This window comes from Schistocerca nitens, chromosome 1 (genome assembly GCF_023898315.1).
Source record: "Schistocerca nitens isolate TAMUIC-IGC-003100 chromosome 1, iqSchNite1.1, whole genome shotgun sequence".
NCBI lineage: Eukaryota > Metazoa > Arthropoda > Insecta > Orthoptera > Acrididae > Schistocerca > Schistocerca nitens.
The window spans coordinates 746,645,259-746,667,645 of record NC_064614.1 but is presented as its reverse complement, the minus strand read 5'-3'; the positions used below and the strand labels follow the sequence as shown (position 1 = coordinate 746,667,645).

The window sequence follows — 22,387 nt, the reverse complement described above, 5'->3', positions numbered from 1 at the left end:
TTTTAGTTGCTACTTGCGACTCTTAGTTGCGACTTGTCACTGAAATCGCAGAAAGCAGTGCTAAATTCGACCAATAGATGGCTCACGTCTTTCAATGTGAAATACTACTTGCGACTGCTAACTGTGACTGAAATCGCAGTTAGATTCTGTAAAGTTGCTACTGTAATATCTGTGACCTCTCAGTCACTGTGATTTCTAAAGGCCCGTCCACACGTTACGATCTGTCTGCGCAAATGTCTGCGCACATCACATCTGCGGAGACAGATCGTTGCGTGTGGACAGAAGATTTGCACCAACCTGAGGTGTGTACAAACCTGGAAGTTGGAGTTGGAGGTTTGAGCGAAACCTCTCAAATCTGTGGGTTCAAACCACATCTGCGCAGACAAGTTGGAGCGTGTGGACAGGAGATCGCCGCAAATCTGGCGCGAAACAGCTGTTTGCTTAGTCTAGTTTTTTGTATTTGTGCGCACCGGGCATTAAATTGGCTGATACCCGTCAGTGTTCTCGAGAGTTTATAAGTGAATTCATTGAAATATGTAGAAACCACCCATGTACCCATGTTTGTGGAAGATTAAAAGTAAAGAATATAGTGACCGAGACAAAAAGACTGCAGCATACAATGCTCTAATTGAGTTATCCAAAGTTCAGAATTCTAGATCTGGTGTAGGAGTAGATCAAGTATACCAGCCAACGTTATGGTATTTTGATCTGCTTGGCTTTCTTAGTGATCAAGAAACACCAAGACCAAGCAGGAGTACAATTGAAGATGAAATTGGAGTGTCAATGTTACCGCCAGCCGTTCATGAGGAGAAATTGTCCTTCCCATACAATTATTTTTTCTCATAATATGAAGGGTTACGAGCTTTAAGAGATAATTATAAGTTTCGACATCCATCCGCAAATAATTTCGCCAGTCGTTAGGTTCGTCCTGCAACTCTCTCAGTAAATTTACGTGAGAAAACTGCTGTCGCTTTAGCAGCCACTGTCTACACCATTTTGCCCGCTTTCTCTGTTTCCTGCGGTTGGTCTGAATGTTTTTTGCAACACAAGTTGCGAACACAGACCACAACAGAACTTCCTCCATTTCTATATTTCAAAATAGCTGAATTAAATTTTGACGTTTACGGGGAGCGTAGTCGCTTGCCACTGATATTTCATTTCTACACCGACAGATGGCGGGCGAGTAATAGATTGGGGTTTTTGTCGAGTGAACACACCACATTTGCAGCGATCTTTTGCATGTACAGATATCTGCGCCGATGTCTGCGCAGACAGATCGTTGCGTGTGGACCGGGCTTAACATACGCGATTTCCTGCCCACCACTAGTCGTAAGCATAATGTTTGTTTGCATCCATTTCGTACGTAATTTCCGAATTATTCGAGTTAGTTTCTTGCCTCCAAGAGTTTGTGTAGTATCAGAAGGCATAAACGTTTCTAAAAATGATTCTAAAATAAGCGCAAGTATGGACAAAAACCATGAATAGAGTGGCAAACTATAACACATTCGTGAAGAAACACTTGTGACATTGGACAGAATTGCAGCTTACCACGTTGATATCAAAAGAATATAAACATACAGATTCACATGTAAGAAGCACAGAAACGTACCTCTACATGCAAAAGCGATGGACAGCTCGTTTATCGTTCTGTAGGCGTGCTGTGTTTGTCATTGTCACTTGTTGCCACGACCTTCATCTTTATATTATTCTAAGTGAGACAAGCAACTGACAAACAGTAGGAGAAATATGCTGAAAACATTATAATGAACTGATTACATTACATTTCACGAAAAACCAAATATTTGAATAATTTTCAAACAATCTGTCTATATTCACTTTCCTTGTCCCATAATAGTTTCGCTCGAAGTCTAGCGATCTGCAATTCTGACACTTCACATGCTTTTGTAAGACACGAACAGCTGCACTTAATCTAACCACTTCATCGTCAAAGTAGGTCTTGTGTTAATGATTCTCACGAATCTGGCACTAATACATAGAGAGTTGAACTGGCTGCTTCTGTGTCATAGGACTGTTTTACAGCTTTAGATTGACTGTCGTATCTTTGTGGCAGTTTCTTCTTCATCGTCAGTTGAGGTGGCTTATTTGGAATGTCAAACAGTGTGGGTACTGCATTCCACACGAGTTCGTTATTGTCTGCGTTCATGAACTGGTTTTGTTCGAAATGTAGCGAACAAAACCTAATATTATTATACAGGTAAACCGGATCTTTGTTCATAAGGTCTTCTCGTCTGCTATTAACTACCCATTTTTTTGCTCCTAAAACGAAACATTCATGATTTATACACATACATTTGCAAATGAATCCTGACGATACAGTTTAGTATCATGATGGTATATACCTCTCAGGATCCTTAGGAAACCTAAAAAAGACAGCTGTGGTGTCTTCTTCCTATTGCTGCTGCAATATATTGCGCTACAAACGCTCCCGATGGTAAAAACCATTGTATGAATCAAAATAAACAATCACTATTCGATTTCGCGATCGCGCCGAACTCACAGTTCAACCTACCGGCCGCTTGGAGCGCTGCTGGCGCTGAAGGCAACAAAATCGAGGCGAAGTGTCGCGACTGTTATATCAGACTGTGTCCATGCGATCACCAATCGATTGTTGCGATCTGCGATTCGCCCATAACAACACGAGCGATAGGTGCATCGGATTACAGCTCTCTATTCCCATTTGTGATGGCCCGTACATTTCACGTTTTACCGCACCGGGCATCCTATTCACCGTAGGTACCGTACCGGCTTGGCTTCGTAGAATTGCGGGGTGTCTTTGGTGAGTGATGGTAGTACTGTCAATCTACGAGGAAGTGTGTACACAGTGGTGACGCACATGTTGGGTGAGCGGGGAAGTTTGGTTCTCAGGTACAAACATTCGTTTTATCCTTATCGAAGATATGTCATGTGTTATTACAGTTTTATTTTTAACTTGTAATGCAGTAGCTTTATTGTTTTAGAACAGAAGGCCAGTGTTAAATATCTTTTTATTAGTTAAATGACAAAAACACAATTAGTTTTTAACGCGAAAGTTAGCCTGTGCTATGATATCTAGTTACTGCAGTGACGTCAAGTTATGGCTGCAGCATGAAAAGATAGTTTGTTTATGATTGGAGCTTGTGTCTAGCGACATCAGAGTTTGTTTGCAAATTGTGACAATTTGTGAAACGCAGTTGGGAGAAACGCGCGAGTCCAAAGTAGGCTAAATATACTTTACATTAGCGTGTTTTACTGTACCTTGTATCATTCAGAGTAGGTATGCACAAGTACGGTTGGTGTCCTAGAGTGCAATATGTTCGACTTCATTGGTTTACACTCACAAATCGTTCCTGAACGGCTTTATCGTTGATTTTTTAGTTTTGTGATGTTGTGTAAAACATCCTACCATATCGTGTTTAAAAGTTAACTCCAAATTGGACTCTGTTGGCAACAATCTCGATGTTAAAAAAATCTCATCAATGATGATGATGATGATGATGATGATGATATCCGTTCGTTTCTTTTAATGACAAGTTTTGATCACTTAACTGTGTCACTGGTTGCCATGCTAGATCGTTCATTTCTGTTATAGCCATGATAACGTCTGGATTCAGCAAGCATTTGTGTTGTAAGTTTGTGGGATATGTAGGCCATTACTTTTAATTCAGTTTCCCTACACTTCCCACTTTCATTCATTTGGACCGTTCCCGGTCTTCTGAGCTTTGACCTTGATAGAATCATTTTCCTATCAACATTTTGTAATTTTATGCAATTCAGATTTAATGCTTCAGTATATAATTTAATCACTATGAATAGTTTTGTCATTACTTAAGTGTGGTTGTTTATGTATCAGCCAACATTGCATTCTGGAATTAGCATTACCATTTTAGTAAATTCAAGTGTTGGAGTGCCTTACGGCATTTGTGTTAAAGCTTTTTGTTTACTTGTTTGATACTACATTTCGTGTATGCAAATTCGTGAGATGCTCGGCCAGTATGTGGAACATTCTTATCCCTGCTTCACTTTTTTGCTTGAGAAACCCAAGTGTTATTACATGTAAGAATGCCTGTTCGTTTTTTCACATTTCATTTTTTGTATTTATACCTTATCTGTTGCAAAATTTGTGATATACTAACACACGAGAGAGAGTGTACAGACTGATATTACCAACTTATGTGGTGACACAAGGAAAAAAAGGATGGCTGGGTGTATTGAGAATGTTGTCATTGTTACTCTGCTGTGGAACATTTCTTAGTTTCCTTTATGCAGGTACATATAATCTTAGTCCCTGATTCATGTTCTGCTTTGATGATGTGGTATTTATAACTTGATATTCTTAATGAGTGTTTATTTAAAGCCTTAATAAACAGTTATGTGGTAATGTTATGAAGACCTTCGGTAATAAAAGGTAAACAAAAACAGAAGATGTAAATTAACCACAAATCCAGAATTCTTTTCTAGAAATAGGAGACATGTCATTTAAAAGCACACCACACAACCTTCACTGTGATGCATTTGATTACGAAACTTCAGAATACCCCAATAAAAGTTCATGTATGCTTTTTGGACAGCTAACACTTCACTGACTGAAATCTATAGATTGTGCTTCCTTTTTTATGTATGTTATGAAGAGGGTGATAAAATTTAGGTACTGTGGATGAACTACTACCATATGGTGAACACTGAACCTCATAGTTTGTATTGTATCAGTTCCCAGCTTTCTGTGTGACATATTATCCTGATACAAAAATTGTTTTTCAAAAATTAAGAACCTTCAATGATCATATGAGATGAAATTTGCCATATTTGGTATATATCTTAATAGAAATAGCTGAAATTGTATGCAGTGAATAGATGTAGTTAAAATACGGGAAAATTATAAATAGCATAAATATGAACACTGTGTATGTAGTGTTCAGTACACAATTCTTTTACTTGGTGAATGCAGTTAGCATCCAAAATTACAAAATACAATATAGGCCTATTTTGAAACAGGAAAATTCTTGTAGAATGTAAATACTTCTTGATTAAAGGACAGTTCTCACCAAAGAGCAGATGTGTTGAGTTGTTAATAGGCACACGTACACAAGAAAGAAAACTTGCTAGGTTTTGGAGGTACTCTTTGATGAACTTGAGTAAAATGGACATACCTATGCTCCTACATAGTGCTGGCTGGATTTCCACAGTATCTCAGAATGTAGAGTGATCATAGTTGGGTTAGTGTTGTGTGGGGTAGGGAGAGGGTCTGGGAATGACTGGCTAATAGCTCGGAGGGAGCCAGCTGGTTTGCCAGCTAGGAATGTGGGGGGGGGGGGGGGGGGCGATTATATGGGCTCGACGTGTAATGCATGATTGTTGGGGGCAGGTGGAGAGAGGCCCATGCTGAGTGTGGCAAGGGGACTAGAATTGGGAAGTGTTGATAGGATGAAGGAAGGGGTAACCTGTTATTAAGGCCAGGACAATTATGGGAGTGGTGGGTGTTCTGTAAGGACAACTCCCATCTGTGGAGTTCAGAGGAGCTGGTGGTGGAGGGATGGGGCGATGTGCCCCACCTGCATTCCTAGCTGGCATACTGGCTGCCACTCAGCCCCAGTATCTCTCCCTCTCTCTATACCATCATATAACATCCTCATCCCAGGCAGTCCAGCTGGCAAAATACAACATTAGTCCAGTTGGCTTTGTGTAAGGTAGGTGTGTGTGTGTGTGTGTGCGTGCGTGCGCGCGCGTTTTTTTTTTTTTTTTTTTTTTTTTTTTTTTTTTTTTTTTTTTTTTAAATCCTAGCTCATCAAAGGAACAGACATATTCTTTTGTGTGTGCTGATCGACCACGCAACACTTCTTTTTTGGGGACTGGTCTCCTTTAATCTGAACGTATTTATAAATTTGTTTGTTGATTGACCTATGTTAGGTGAATAACCGGTGAATGTAGTTGCTGTTGAATATAGTTGCTGTTTTGCAAATTGATCTTACCTCTACTCATGGCACAAAACTCTCGTATTGTAAAATGGTTTGTCTGATAACTTGAGTGTTCAGCAGTAACTCCTAGGTTTGTGTCATGTACCACACTAATATGAAAATATTGTGCATCTCATATGACCACAAAAATCAAATTCAGGATATAGGCTTCAGTCCTCAGTGAAGTGTATACTGTACTGTTGAAATTAGTGACTAGAATACACAGTTAGGCTGGCATGCGATTGGGATTGCCCTGCTGACAAAAACACCGTTTATGCTCTTTCCTCCTGCAAAATTGTTTGCACTGAGAGCACAAGACATATTGTTACTACCAAATGCATTACCTGCTTATACTAAAGTCCTATTTGTTTAATTTATATCTTTTTACTTTTAGAAATTTCAGGTAGAATGCCTATGTAAAGTATTACTGTCTAGCAATTTTCCTCATACTTTTTGGATGTTTGTGGTAAAATAAAACTGGTGCTGATTTACTTTTAGATTTTAGGCATATTCTGGAAGTGTAATCTAGCAATAGATTTTTTTGCTAAGAATGTTCAGATGTGCATCTGGTGTGACATTATTACTAAAGATTTTTTTAAAGGGACTTTTCCATTCTAGGATCTATTTAATTGTGGAGCTGTTAAATTTATGTAATTTTCATTTGAATCACTGAGACATAAGTTTGTTGCTTTGTCTGGTGGCACCTTGAAAATAATTCTTTTACAGTGACTATGTAGATCGGTTAAGCTGAAAATGATTTCATAACAGTAGTAATTAATGTTAGACCTGAAACAGTAAATGTTCTGGAAAATGAGAATAAGTTAAAGGAGCCTCTACAATAATAGAGAGACTTGGCATTTAACACAGACTCCAAATAAGGGTGCAACTCGGCATTTTTCACATTAACAAACATTGCGAGAAGTGAATACAGTGATAAGTGAGAGGAAAAAGTCCTAGGACTGGTCAGTTGGTAAAACATTGGTCACAATTACAGTATTTTCCATTATCTAGTTGGCTTTTCATTCTTTCTCTCTCTTTTTATTGACATGCTGAAAGGATTTTTGGCATACTTGGCAAATCCTGAGTCGGTATGACAGTGTGACATAATTGTATGTTGCAGGGCATCTAAGGTGAAAAATATGAGTATTGCGTGAAGTAGGCAGGAAATTAAAAATCCCAGACATTTAAAAAAGAAGAAAAAATAAACAGCAGCTCCAAATTACCGAAGCATTTTGAGTCAGGGATGTAAATTCCACATAATTGTAGTGCTTGTTTAGCAGACTAGACTGGCTTGAGCTACAATCAGGCATTGAAATGTGATGGTGAAAGTTGAAAATCTTGCAGGACTGGGGCCCGAAGCTGGATCTCTCGCATAGTGCAGCCATCCAGACGCATTTCCTGTCAGGCCCAAATTCTTAACTTATCAAGGCAGTCTCTCTATCTCCCTCCCTCTCTCTTTCTCATTTTATATATATGTTCTGTTGGACATGTCCGACAGAACACACACAGCATATATTGATAGTCCATTGTGTATATTGAACAGATGTTGACGTTGCCTTATGCATAGGGAGCTAATGGTAACACGTCTAAAGTAAATGTTTTGTTTGAAGTATTAGATAAAGTAGAAGCTGAATAGTCTTGAGAAGGATCAGTGACCCTTTTTTCCAAAACTGCCTGTTTCTCTTAATATGCATGTGTAATCTATGTAGAAGAAATTTTTCTTTATCAGGACGTGTGGGTGAATCAATAATCAGCCTTGGCACAGCCACGGGGGTGTAAGTTTGGGGTGTCTTGTGTGGTTGTATGCATGAATATGTATATGTTAGCTAGACCAAGAGCTATTGCTCAATAACTAGTGTGAACATTGTTTTCTGTTACATGTTTCTGTGCCTCCACATATCAGTTTGCTGTAGATGAGTGGTTCCCTTACCCTTATTTTACATATTGCTCCATCTATGAATTTCTATTGCTGTTACAGTCTTCTTCACTGTTCAGTTTTTGTCTTGTAATAATAAATTATAGGCTTCCATCTTGCCAATGAATGTTTCTTTTTTTAATTGATTTGTACTTCTGCGGTATGTATAGCTTGTAGTGCAGACATTGATATTTCAAGTAGTTGATTTACAATGTGTGTTACTTTGATCTTGAAGCTTGTTTTACATTCTCAATCTTTTAAGTCCTTGTGAAATTAAATGCTGATAACTTATTTAAGTGATCTGTATGTTTAATTGTGAAATATTGCTATGTATGAGTGGTCAGAATTGTTTGTAGCTTCATATTTAATTTGGTTATTGGTAACAATAATGTTACATCCTATGTGAAGTTTTTGTCATCCTTAAAGTTTATCATTTTTCTTTCTGCACCATTATGTCATTAGATTTTCTGTAACACTGTTTTTAGTATGTGTAGTGCCTTTAGGTGTCTTCAAAGGTTTTTCTGTGACCAGGTGTCATAGTAGTCATGCAATTCTTGTTATAAAATATATATATTTTTTAAATGCACTAGAGCACCTCATAACCAACTCCTGTTAATCATAATTGTGTAGTTAGTTCTGGAAAATGTCATACCTAGTGGGACAGAATACAATTACGTACTCAAACTGCCTTGTGTATATGTGACACAGAAACCTGATCTCTCAGAGAGAGAGAGAGAGAGAGAGAGAGATATGAAGGAAGGTCAGTAATGGGGGGGGGGGGGGGGAAGCACTATTGGTGTGGCAGTTGATTAATCCCCCCCCCCCCCCCCCCCCGTTTTAATCATTGACACCTTACATTAGGAACATGTGAAGGTATAAAGGAAGTTTAAAGAGTTTCCAGTTTTATGTACAGAATGCTCAGATATATAACAGGTGTCATGTTAGACGCTACATTTCTTTGGAAAAGTCATTTATGTAATGTAATATTTCTGTTCTATGTTTTTGTTTTCGATCCAGGATAAAAGACTGTTTTATTTTGCAGGTTCATAACCCAGGCTTTTATTACACTGTGGGATTTTATTTTCTTCTGCAGTTCTGCTTCAGTTTCTTGGGTCCTCAGATACTTGCCATTGAGGTGTGTTTTTATATGTAATTATAGTACAAAATTTGTGTGTTAAACCAAGATATGTTCTCAGTTCAATTTATGACCTGCTTGAAAACATTAGTAACTCAGTTAATAAACTATCAGGAAAATTTTGACTTAATTATTGAGTAAATTTAGTATCATTTGTATGTTCGTTACATTTGTTTTATTTGTTCAAAGGACATGTCACACTTTCAGGAAATTTTACATACTTGAAATGCAGCTTTCCTTTCCTTTCATGCACAATGTCTTCTGTATTCTCATTGGGGAGCAAAAATTTGGTATAAATAAAGCAACATTGGGTGCTTGTAAGATAGTGATAATATCTTCTAATGATTGCAGTATACATGGTAAGTTAATCAGGTAGATGCAGAAAATCTGAATTGTTTGCTGTATCAGCCGACTATCACTGCATAACAACTGTAATGAAACAAACCTGCTGTCTGTCACATCATTTAAATATGTATGCTTTGCTACAGACTGACATGGAATGGAACTTATGCTTGCAGCATATACTGAGGAAGAATAAGTAAGACATAGATTTGTGAGGGAATTATGACAAAATGTCATGCTTCTGGTATGAGACCACTCATGTGAGTCTTGAGACAGTCTTTAGAGTACTGTTAGAGTATTTTGTGTTCTTGTAAAGTTTGTCATGCAAAAGACATCCAAAGGAGCTTAAAGTAAAGCTATTACGTTTTTTAATGAGGCAGTATAGTCTGTAACAGTGTAATTCAGATGCTCATTGTTTGAATGGAAGTTGTTGGAGTTATAAGCAATTTTACAGTGAAATTGTGTTGGATGAATTTAAAGAACTGGTACTTGATACAAGCCAGGTACATGCATATTGCCACCATTAGATATCTCGCAAGTAGTCAGTGAGGATAGTATAAAAATTAGGGATAATGTGTACATTTATAAAGACACTCATTTTTCCTGTCATAGTGTGGGAAAGGCTAACATGTGGCTGACATCAGAGTTCAGAGCCTTTCCTTCATATCTTTTAGATGGCTGTCTGAAATGGCATGCAGCAAGGAAGCAGAGCTCATGAACTGCATATTGTTCCTAGAAGTTATCTTCATCCTCTGCTTTAGACTGAGAAATGCTGAAATCAGTGGCTCAAAAATTTGTGCTATTGGGTGTCAGTTTTAGGGCCTCGCTTTGTCTGGTATGCTGTGCACTCAATAAAAAGCTGCTCAGGTAGCATATTGTGTATGGTGTGTACATATTGGTTTCTTATTTAGAGCAGCATGTCAAATAACTGACACACTGATATGTGTAGATCACTCGTCTAAATTGTAGGGAGGAAAGCAGGAATATCCAGGATAAGTTCACTGAATGCCTCTTGTACCAATTCCAACAGCAAAATAATGTACATGAAAATACTGTAGTGAATGTACATCATGCACTGTAGTTTAAGGCATGCATATATCATTGCCGCAGGTGCTGTACTACCAGAACTTCAGGTAGAACTGAGAGATTGCTGACATAAACATCTCATTGTATGCTGGGAGCTTTCAAATGAATGTATCTATCCATCAGGAGGCTCGCAACTCTTTTTGTTGTGTATGAGTTCAGTGAACTGGGACCCCAGGCCATTGCAGTACTTCTTATTTGGTGCTGCAATCTTACACTCTGACTATATCCTCTCTCTCACTTTCTGTAGGACAGGTTCTCTATTGACAATGTAGCTCATTTGTAAGATGTCTGTTAATTTATGCTAGGCCTCCACAGCTAATGTTTGACCTCCACCTTTTCAGAACTTCCTACAGATTTGTGGGTCACGCGGGAAAGGTTGCCCACTGTCCAGCATGGGTAGTGAGTGGTGTGGGCTGAGACAGTCAAATGCCCATTGGGTGGGACATTTTATAAATGGCATTTGCCCAGAGCAGTTTTATAGGCACAAAATGAAATAAAAAAGTAATTTTAAAGTTTTTATTGCTGGAATGTATAATTTGTCAATTAAAATAAGGGAATGGGATGATATTGCAGATATTAAATGTTTACACTTGCCTTTATTACTGAGAATGAAAGGAAAGAAGGGAAAAACATAGTTTAATTTTTTTTACCAGCTTTCCAACTTGCTGTACTAAGGAAGGGCATGTGTTGCTGACAGCTTCTTTTTATTTGTAATTTTCTTTTTACTTTTACCAGTTCTGCTCTTCACTCTCGGTTCTCTCTCTTGCGCGCGCACACACACACACACACACACACACACACACACACACACACACACATGTTGAATGGCTGTGTAGTGATAAAGTAAGTATAAAAATCATTATCCTTAGGTCATCGTTTTCTAATGTAACACACTTTATAATCTATGTAAAAACAAAGATGATGTGACTTACCAAAGGAAAGCGCTGGCAGGTTGATAGACACACAAACAAACACAAACACACACACAAAATTCAAGCTTTCGCAACAAACTGTTGCCTAATCAGGAAAGAGGGGAAGGAGAGGGAAAGACGAAAGGATGTGGGTTTTAAGGGAGAGGGTAAGGAGTCATTCCAATCCCGGGAGTGGAAAGACTTACCTTAGGGGGAAAAAAGGAAAAAAGGACGGGTATACACTCGCACACACGCACATATCCATCCACACACATACAGACACAAGCAGACATATTTAAAGACAAAGGGTTTGGGCAGAGATGTCAGTCGAGGCGGAAGTGAAGAGGCAAAGATGATGTTGAATGACAGGTGAGGTATGAGTGGCGGCAACTTGAAATTAGCGGAGATTGAGGCCTGGTGGGTAACGGGAAGAGAGGATATATTGAAGAGCAAGTTCCCATCTCCGGAGTTCGGATAGGTTGGTGTTGGTGGGAAGTATCCAGATAACCCGGACGGTGTAACACTGTGCCAAGATGTGCTGGCCGTGCACCAAGGCATGTTTAGCCACAGGGTGATCCTCATTACCAACAAACACTGTCTGCCTGTGTCCATTCATGCGAATGGACAGTTTGTTGCTGGTCATTCCCACATAGAATGCATCACAGTGTAGGCAGGTCAAATCTCTGAATATTATTGAAGAATGATTACTGACAACAAATTGTTACTGTATGTATTAAACAGCTGGCATGTTTTTCAAGATGGTAAATGTATTCTTAAATGTTAAACTGTTTTCATTGGGGAAAAAAAAGTTTTGTCAGATGTAGTGACATCTGAGACAGACTGTAGTTTCCTATTTTGTTCCTTTCTTTATCTGCTTTTGTATGGGTGCACTACTTTGAAGATAGAGCGAGAACACTGACATAAAAAAGATTTAATAACAAAGAATCAATGCAGGAGATGTTGGAATTCTTTGATTCTTTCATACTAGTTGATTCCTGGAGGATCCGTGATTCTTGGAATTGTGGAATCAGAATCAGTATGTGACACATTCCTAAATAAAACATTATGGATAACCTTTTTTACTGTAATTACAATTATTTTAAGTAAATATTAGTGCTATTGCTACTATAGCAGATAGGTAGTAAATGAAATTTTGAGTGAGTGAGTGGATGGTAACTCCAGGTAATTCATGCAATAGGATATTTGATTGTTTTCTGGAAATGGTCTTAAATGATAAACTATGTTGTTTTATGCTCCTGACATCCTTTCTCCCCACTTGAATTTCAGTATTCTTTCATAAAAACGGAAATGAAATACAAATGATTTGAAAGCCTGCTAAAATGCTCCATTCGAGTCATGTGACGTCTGTGTTGTAACTAGATAGCTTGCTGCTCCCACCATCATAATGGTAATTCACAGTGATATCTTGTTTTGGAATTTACGTTCTGGAAAATTTGTTAAATTGGTCTGTAGCACCATCTTGTACAAATACATTTATAAAAACTGAAGAGTTGTGTTAGTGCGTTTCAGAGAATAAGGTGATTAAAATGCGGTCACACTGTACCGACAAATTGCCATCATGTCGCCACACACATTCACTAACTTACCTAAAACATGATACACTGTGAAGTTAACATTAAATTGCCTCTGAGATATGCTCTTCCACAGTTACAATCAAGGATTGCATCATTTGGCAAAATTAAGCACCTAGTGAAAATTGTTTTACCCAACTACACCTCAATTATTCGGTAATTTGGTTAATTACAATTACAAAACCGCATCACACTGATCAGGAACTGAATATTATTGTAATTTCCTTGCTGTTTACATGCGCTTACATTTGCATTTGCGATTCACACAAGTCATGTTCGAGATATTTTGTGCTTAACGTGAACACACATCTTTTACTTTATTAGAAACAGTGCTTTTATATCATCGTACTGTCCAGCTGGGATCCATATTTCTTAAACATTTGCTGTTTCATCATCTTGCATAAATATGAAGTAAGTCTGCTTCAGACACTAAAATTAGTTTACCCTCACTAATGTCACAGCGCTTAAGTTTGTGTCACCTGCATGCTGTACATGCTTTATATCTCTGTGTATAACCTCATCGCTCTACACCGTGTTGTACTCTGGATGTATGATGATATCTTCGTTACTAGCAATGCTTTCCAAAAAAGTGACTTGCTTGTTTGCACAGGAAATGCATGTATCTTCTGTTGTCAATTTCTCAGATTAATTCTAATGTGAAGCTGTATACAATACATCCCACAATCGAAACAACTGCCGCTTCAGTTCTTGCTAATGCTATTTTCATATTTCATGTAAAACTTTTAAAAAGATATGACGCTTCAAGGATTCGAACATGTTACCTCTTAATATGCAGTTGAATGTGCTATTCATTGTGTCAGTAAACACATGCTACAGGCAGTATACCTGCTGACGGTCTTCTGCAAAGGAAATCAGCATTAAGTTTTGCCAAGAATAATTTTATTGTGCTTTGGGTCATAACTCATGACAATGGTAGACAATCTAGTTGCAATATAGGAACCCTCTTGCAAAAGTTTTACAGTTTCTTAGTTTTGAGCAAGTTTAATGATATTTCAAGGAGCAGTGAAAAGAATGTGTATCGTTGCACATATCATCGCTGTAAATGACCTTCCATATCAGCGTTAACAAAATTCCTGTGTATTATGAAGTTGTAATTGTGTTTTCCATCTCTAAATAGCCAAACTGTTCGCAGAAAAAAAATATGTAAAAAACCTCATAACTTCGACTCGCACTTCTTAACTTATGTATAGCTTCGTCATACTTTCTCTTGATGTCGCCATAATGTCAGCCAATAACAGTGTGTTTTTGATCACATGACCAGATATTGATATTTAATAATTTTCAAGCTGTTATTACATAAAAATTAGATATTTTGTGAGAATATTGACCATAAATGCTATTTATACGCTATAATCAATCAGAATAACAAAATCCGGATCATATTTTTACCTAGGAAAATAGCCTATTCTCTGGGTTATTTAGTTAATTGGAATTGACGATACAGATCTGACTGTGTGACAGTCATTTATTGCTATGTGGTTGAGTGAGCAGAAACATAACCTCGTTGTTGTGTTGTTTACAGTTTTTGTAGAAAATTGGCTACTGAACAGTTGCTAGAAGGTTAAGAAAGGAGGACCCTTTTGGGACTTATTTTCAATTTAAAAGGGAAAGGAGTATTTTGTAAATATTGTTTTAAGGAATACAGTCACACACCAACAAAATAGAAAAGCATATTGACAAGTGTTTCAAGTGCCCTCAGAATTTGAAAAAAGTATGCTGGAATTAGGCACAGTGTTTGAGAGCAACTTTTTAATTTTTTGCAGTAGTATAGTACAATTAAAAATACTACCTAAAGGTGAACTGCTTAATATAAACTTTATTTATTATGTACTACCCCAAGAACTGATCTCCTTAAAGATGTAAAAATTCATGTGTTGAGTCCAGTTCATTCCCCCTAATAACTCTCCAGCCTTTACTCTGGCTGGGTGGTGTGGCACAAACCCTTGTTCAGAGAAGGTGGCATCATGGCAGGTATGGGTCATTGTGAAATAGCCAAAGTTATCAACCAGTAGCCACAGATTTTATCAGTCTCATCAGACAGACAAAAGTTAGTAAAATTTCATGCATCTAAAACAAAATATTGATATGTGAAATACACAACTTCCACTGTTACCTTAGCAAAAAGTTTTGTGAAGAACCTGAGAAAATTTTGACTCTGTGTCAAGTCTCTAAGCAGGTTGAAGGCTTCTGTCCAGTCACTCGTTGACCAGTCTGCTGTGGCAACAGAAGCATGAACTTTTTAATTCATGCATTCATGTTTGATCATTAGAGACTTCCCGTGGAGTACATAGTAATAAGCAGGCATGGCATTGAGAAGCAGCTGAAAGAGTGGGAAACAAGTAATTTGACAGGACCAGATGGAATCCCAGTTTAGTTTTAAAGAGAATCTTTTACATTGGCCACTTACTTAGGTTGCATTTATCATGAGTGTCTCACCCAGTGTAAGATCTGAAACAACTAAAAAATGCCGCAGGTGATTCCTGTATACAAGGAGGGTAAAAGTATGGACCAGCTAAATTACATATGAGTTCAAAGTTGAGTATAATTGTCATTTAGGGAGGAGAGCTTCTGTCCACAAATTGGTAAGAATTTAGAAAGTATGACTCGTGAAAAACTTAGCTTGTCCATTTCTCACATGATACCCTGCAAAGCATGGATAAAGGACAGCAAGCAGATCCCATATTTCCATAAAGCGTTTGACATGATACCCCACTGTAGACAGTTAATCAAGGTCTGAGCGTTCAGAATATCAGAGTTGGTCAAAGATTTTGTAAGAAATAGAATCCAGTACATTGAGTGTTTGTCAGAAGTGCCCCAGGAAAGTGTGATAAGACTACTTCTGTTCTCTGTATACATATATGATCCGATGGATAGATTTAGCAACAATATTCAGCTGTTTGCTTATGACTTTGCAGTATACAGGAACATGTCATTGTAGAGTGACTAGGGTGACACAGGATGATCTACATAGAATTTCTATTTGGTGTGATGAGTGGCAGCTTGTCCTAAATATGGAAAAATGTAAATTAATATTAACAAGTAGGAAAAGCAGTCATATAATGTTTGAACAAAATATTAGTGGTGTGCTGCTTGAAAGAGTCAAATTGATTAAATATTTAGGTGTAACATTCCCAAGTGACATGAAATGGGAAGGGCACAAAAGATTGTTAATGGGCGAATGCTAGGAAAGTATAGCTTATCTGACATTAGTCAAACCCATTCGTGAGTACGGCTAGTGTTTGGTGAGATTAAAGGAAGACATCAAAGTGATTCAGAGACATGCTGTAGATTTATTACCAATAAGTTCAGTCAACAAGCAAGTATTATGAAGGTGCTTCATGAACTCAAATGGGAATCCTGGGAGGAAAGATGACTATTAAAAATTTTTAGAGAATGAGCATTTGCAGCTGACAGCAGAATGATTCTGCCAATGCACATTTTGTGTGAGGACAGTCAAGAGGAGAAATTAGGGCTTGTATGGAGGCGTATAGTTGTTTTTCCTTGTCTCCATCTGTGAGCAGAACGAGAGAAAATTAATAGTTCCAGTATAAGGCTTCCTCAGCCAAGCACCATACAGTGGTTTTTTCCTCACTTAGCAAATTTCGAAGCGTTTATATCTTAGGTTAACCAATCCTCTAGAGTCTTGGGTGTTACTGTCTTGTAAACAACTTAATGAAGTACCCCATAAGGACCTCAACTAGGTAGAGGGATCAGTTTTTCACTGGGACCTAATTCTGCAAACAGGTAAAGAATCTCTCTCTCTCTCTCTCTCTCTCTCTCTCTCTCTCTCTCTCTCTCTCACACACACACACACACACACACACACACACACACACACACACTCGGAGAGGTGAAGGATCCACTGCATACGTCAAGTATTGAAATGTCCATCAGATAACAATATACACTGGTGCATTCATCCTTGCATTTGAGGGGGATTTGCTTCCAATAAAGGTCAAAATTGTTACCAGTGCAGTGCGAAGCTGTATTTACCACCCCTGATATGGTATTTTAAATGGGTCATTCCACGTCAAGGGGACCAGATGTAGCGTTGCAAGTTTCTGAGCAAACATTTGTTTTAGGATAGCTAGCTGCACGTAACTTCAGGGGCCGACAACTGCCAGCCTAACTGGGAGACACACGTGCGTCTGTCACTACTTGCCATGGGAAAGCTATCCAGTGTGTCTTACTGGATGCGTACTCTCACCACTTATAAGAACCTAAACAAATATTAAATATTATTCAATCATTTTCAAAATCGGCACACTACCTTTTGACATTCAGGAGAAGATTGTATCCAAATTTAAGCGTTATAAATATAACAGTTTCAGAGATAGAAAAAATTGCTAAAAAAGTAAAACAACCAACACTTAGGAAACTAAATTCAGTTACGAAATATAATAATTTATCCTGTGGTATTATCTAAAAACATAAACAGAACTTGCAGGGTGCAGAATTAATTAATTGAGGTTTTCATATTAAAACTTTAATTTTTCGTTTTTATGATATAAAAATCGGACAATATTATTATTGGTGTCTAAAATTGTTGTGGGAGTATATGTGAGCAAATGAGTATATGTGAGCAAATGAGTATGTGTATGTGGGACATTCATCAAATTTTAATGTTGCATTATATACCGTCTTAAGTAACCTGCAAGCCTGTTGTGGGGAAAATGTACATAGGGAATTTATCCGCTTTGCTGATGTATTTCTGGGTGTGATTGCTATTGTAACAGAGCAGCCAGAATGTCAGCTGGAGTATTATCTGTATCTAAAGGATATTTCCAGATTTATTGCCTTTTCGTTTTCATGTATTAAACATTACTTTAACATTTCTATATCAGGATGACGTTGATGCGTCTGTGTGTAAGGATCGGTGCAGGCCAGTTTTGGCACAAGTATGATCATGAGCGAGCATTCCGATTGGCAGTGAGTATGGTTAGCCAATCAGAATTGAGACAGTTCCCGCTCGTTACCTGATAGTTATACCGGGAGTGAGACCACAAGAAGGGAGTCTTGATAGCTTTGAACATGGACTGTCATGTTACTAGTGAGAGTCAAAATAATGTGTAAAATGAAGTAATATTGAGTTCCTCAAGTTTGATACATGTCGTGAATAACACTGACGTAGTTACGGACAGTTTTGTGAAGTTTGGAAGCTCTAGAACGGTATTGTTTGAATGATATTCATGTGTGAAAATTTGGCCGTTGTAGTATTCGTGTGGCATGTTTCAGTATTCAACCACTGAGCATTTTTGGTGAGCAATTTCCTTTTTGAAATCCACCAGAAGGACTGAATGTAATATCTCTTGTTAGTGGTGGAATTAATGACTGAGGAAATGTTTAACTCGGGTCGGATTTGGACAGATTTCTGGCTGCTGTGCATGCGAAATGAGTGTATGAATTGTGAACGTGATGAAAATAACCAATAGTTTAAACTGGACTGATTAGTACAGTTTCTTTCGTTATAAGAATAAATAAATATTTTTGTGTGGAAATTTTGGACATTATTTTCTAGAATCCAATCCATTATCTTACCGCCCGATAAATTTTTTATTGATAGTTTTTCTACAGAACTTAATTTCATTACTAGAGTTGTTAGATGCTGTCTCTTATCAACACTGCTTTTACATCATCTTGTAAGTATCTACATTGCCGAGTGAAGGGACATCGAGCAGATGTCGTTCTGAGGTAGGTGAATTTCTAATTTGCAGCCTGCACAGCACATGGAATTTTCAAACCCCACCACACTGCACAGGGGTCCCCACTCGACCCTCTCCATATCTAATGAAATCTGGTGTATGGTCTTAGATGGTTGTATACCAAATTTCAGTCAGTATCTTCAGTGGTTGAATTTTTAGGGGTTTTTAAAGAGAGGCTACTCATCTTCGCATCACATGCGAAGGTGCAAATGTGCTGAGTTTGCTATGCTTGTTTAAAAGTTCTAGCAGACATTTGATCATTTTCTTTAATATACACAGACAAATTTTTATGCTGAATCTCTTCATGGCAGAAATTAGGGATTTAGCCACACTTAAATATAGATCCAAGCCTCTAGAGGGGCTAAAAAAATCAGCACACTATTCAGAGAGCCAAGGTTTGACCGACCATTGCTACTTTTCATATAAACCAATCACACCAAAACTTCAGGGGGTTATTACTACCTGTGATTCCTATATATGGATCAAATTTAATTAAGACTGGGTGCCTAGATGAAAATATATGCTTCTCCAAAGTTAGCCAAAATTTTCTACATGCAAATTTTAGGGTATTTTTGGGGGGCAATACCTCAGCTGTGTCTTGTTCAATCCTTTTATTTTCTTGCTACTGCTGGAAAGAGCATACATTAAGCTTTCCAAGCTACATTGTTTAAATTCGGGATCTTGCATTTTCTTAAGGAAGAATATGTTTCAAAAGTTATTATTTTAACACTTTGAGAAGATTGAAAAGTGAAATATTTTGCTGATTAAGTCCCGTGATAATTTTTTTTTATTGCACTGTATAAATCAGTTTCAAACATTAATTTAACACATCATAAAAACATGGGTAATACACTACACAGCAAATTTGCAAACCAAAAATGCTGAGTCAGTCCATTTTTGGTTAAACAGTTCTACAATTTTGTCAAGGGCAGATTGTGGATAACTGTATTGTCTTCCTGATGATGACGTTGATGGTGCTTCTAAAGTCATAAAAATATGTTGCTCAGAAATCCAGTAGGTGTCTTTAGCAGCTGACCAGTGGAAGGAATGAGCAGAACCATGTGGGTGCATAAAGCTGACATCTTGTTGTTCATGTGAAACTTCACACACATTTTCAACCCACCAACAATTGTCATACATACATGCAACATACTGTCCTGGCTGTAAACTTGGAATTGAGATTGCTGGAGTTTCTTCATCTGCTTCAAAGGCATGAACTGTGAATGCTGTAGCATCATTGGAAACTCGGCTTACTCGCAGCTGATTACAATTAATTGGCTTAAATTGATGATTTTCTCTTGTTGCACATATTGTATGTCCTACGGCAAACCTTGTTTCTTGATTATGCTGAATTTGTTCAATCTCTTCTTTTGGTACATAAAAAAAAAAAAAAAAACTTTATGCTCGGAATACTGACATCACAGAATTTGAATAAATCATACGGAGTCAATATTTGGTTATCTAAGGGCGTCTGCAGACTAGCATGGGCTGCTAGTCTTTTTGCTGTTACAGCAATGCCATCATAAGGCGATTTACCGTGGCTTGTTCCAAACAAATTCCATTCAGCAGTGATGCCAAAATCCTTCTTGTGCAAACATAAATTGATGAAATTTTTGAAATTCTTATACTGGGCAACTGAATCATCACCAAAGTAATAAATGTTCTTAATGTTTCCAATCTTTGTCTTTAAATATGCTATTAACTCTATTTGAAAGGCATGAACAGCAGTGGTATCATGATGGAGACAGTTGCTGATCATGAAAATGCTAATACAATGACATTCTTTGCCACCAAAATAGACAACAAATGGATATAATGTGGCCTGACTGTTCTCCCAATGAAATTCTGGCACAGAATCTTGAACAACAAATGAATAATGATCAGCAAAGTCCATCAATATAATTAATTCATTTTCTGCAAGATTTCTCCTTAGCTGCTTAAGGTATAAACTTCGGTGTTTTGACACAAATTGGTGGCTTCTCAAACCTGTAATTTTCAAAATTAGTGCCTCCATGAAATCTTAAACAGTTCTGACGTGTCTCAAATGTATCTTTGTCAGTGTGGACCCATTGCTTGTATTCTATGTATCCCATTGAATCCCTTTTGCTGATCCTTTGAAGCTTTAATGGTGACTCTCCAAGTGGTGATGATGCTTGCTTTACAGCTAGAGTTCATTAACATCCATATCTTCAGTGGGTGGTGATTCTTACTTATCTTGGTGGGATGATTCTTTTTGGGCCACTTCATGTCTACACTTGGTGCAAATTTTCTGACCAGGTTTAAAAACTTCATTAGTCAGTAACTTCAACCTATCAGACATTGCAGTGGTTACTGTTGTTAAAGCCTTCTTGATTTCATGTTTCTCTTTACCAAATGGGTTGCAGCAGGTCTTCCGCAGAAATCGAAATTTTTCATCAACAAGGCATTATGGTAGGGACAAATTTGGGCATCTTCAGTAAAATCAAGACCAGACCTACATTGTAGAAGCTTTTTGTCCACTGGTGACATTTCCTTAACTAATCCTAGTTGACTTTTCCCACAATAGAATGGTGATGACTTGACAATCAGCTACATCTGATCCACCAAAGAGCAGGGTGCAAGGATCTCTTGGTTCATTTTATATAATAGTTGATTAACCTATAACAAACAATTTTGAAAGCTCATGAATGTCCTGGTTTGAAGCATGGCAGATTCAGATTTGTTTGTATAAAAAAATATACAAATTAGTGAATCAAAACATATTGTTTTAGAGCTTACCTTCAGCTACAACGATTATTGATTATTCGAACACTCAGTATTCGACACTAACATTGTACAATGTCAACACCAAAAATTACACCACATATAAGAGTGACACTATGAAAACTTCCAATAATGAAAGCAACAACCGAAAGTGGTGATCCAGCAATGTATCATTGCTGCAAGAATAGACCCTTACTATACTATTGCTGCTTTATAATGCCAATGGAAAGTGGCAGACAATGCATATGCACCACCATGCCTTGTAGGGTTAAAACGTTCTAAAGCTAGATTGCTTTGTCATGATCTTCCAGATTTTATTATCTGAAGAGCATTTTGAGGTTTTACTATATTTATATTCTATACTGGAAAATAATGTAAAAACACTTCTTATTAGCATAGTTACATTCCCTAAACCATAGACAAATCTATTAAGACACTACAATTACACTTTTTTTAATTTAAAACTTGAAATTATATTAATTTTTTAATTTATCAATAATTCATTTTCCATATTTTGATAGGTATTCTTAATCATCAATATGCAAGATCCAGAAATTAAACAGTATAGCTTGGAAAGCTTAAAGCATGCTCTTTCCAGCTGTGGTAAGAAAAAAAGGATTGAATAAGACAATTGAGATATTGCCCCCAAAAATAGCCTAAAATTTCACATAGATAATTTAGCCATCTTTGCAGATGCATATATTTTCGTCTAGGCATCCAATCTTAATTAAATTTGATCCACATATAGACATCATAGGTGGCAATAACCCTCTGTAGTTTTGGTGTGATTGGCTCATGTGAAAAGTAGCAGTGGTGGTCAAACCTGGGTTCTTGAAATAGCACGACGAATTTTTTAGCCACTTCAGAGGCTTGTATCTATTTTTAGGTGTGGCTAAATCCCTGATTTTTGCCAAGGTGCGATTCAGCGTAAAAAGTTGTCTATGTATATGAAAGCAAAGGATCAAATGTCTACTAGAACCTTTTTAAAAG

General features: G+C 37.4%; 1 protein-coding gene across 2 annotated transcripts in view; it reads left to right on the top strand.

The window, feature by feature from the left end:
• The first annotated feature begins 2,621 nt into the window (after window positions 1-2,621).
• LOC126260448 (caspase-8) overlaps window positions 2,622-22,387 on the top strand; it is a 155,892-nt gene continuing 136,126 nt past the window's right edge. Inside the window, exons 1-2 of one of the 2 annotated variants that reach the window (XM_049957780.1) lie at window positions 2,622-2,886; window positions 8,909-9,001. In XM_049957780.1, the coding sequence (XP_049813737.1) occupies window positions 2,855-2,886; window positions 8,909-9,001 (125 nt within the window). In that variant the 5' untranslated portion in view covers window positions 2,622-2,854. Of the gene's footprint in view, window positions 2,887-3,067; window positions 3,216-8,908; window positions 9,002-22,387 lie in introns of those variants that run through there. The other variant, XM_049957787.1, reaches the window with a different exon arrangement.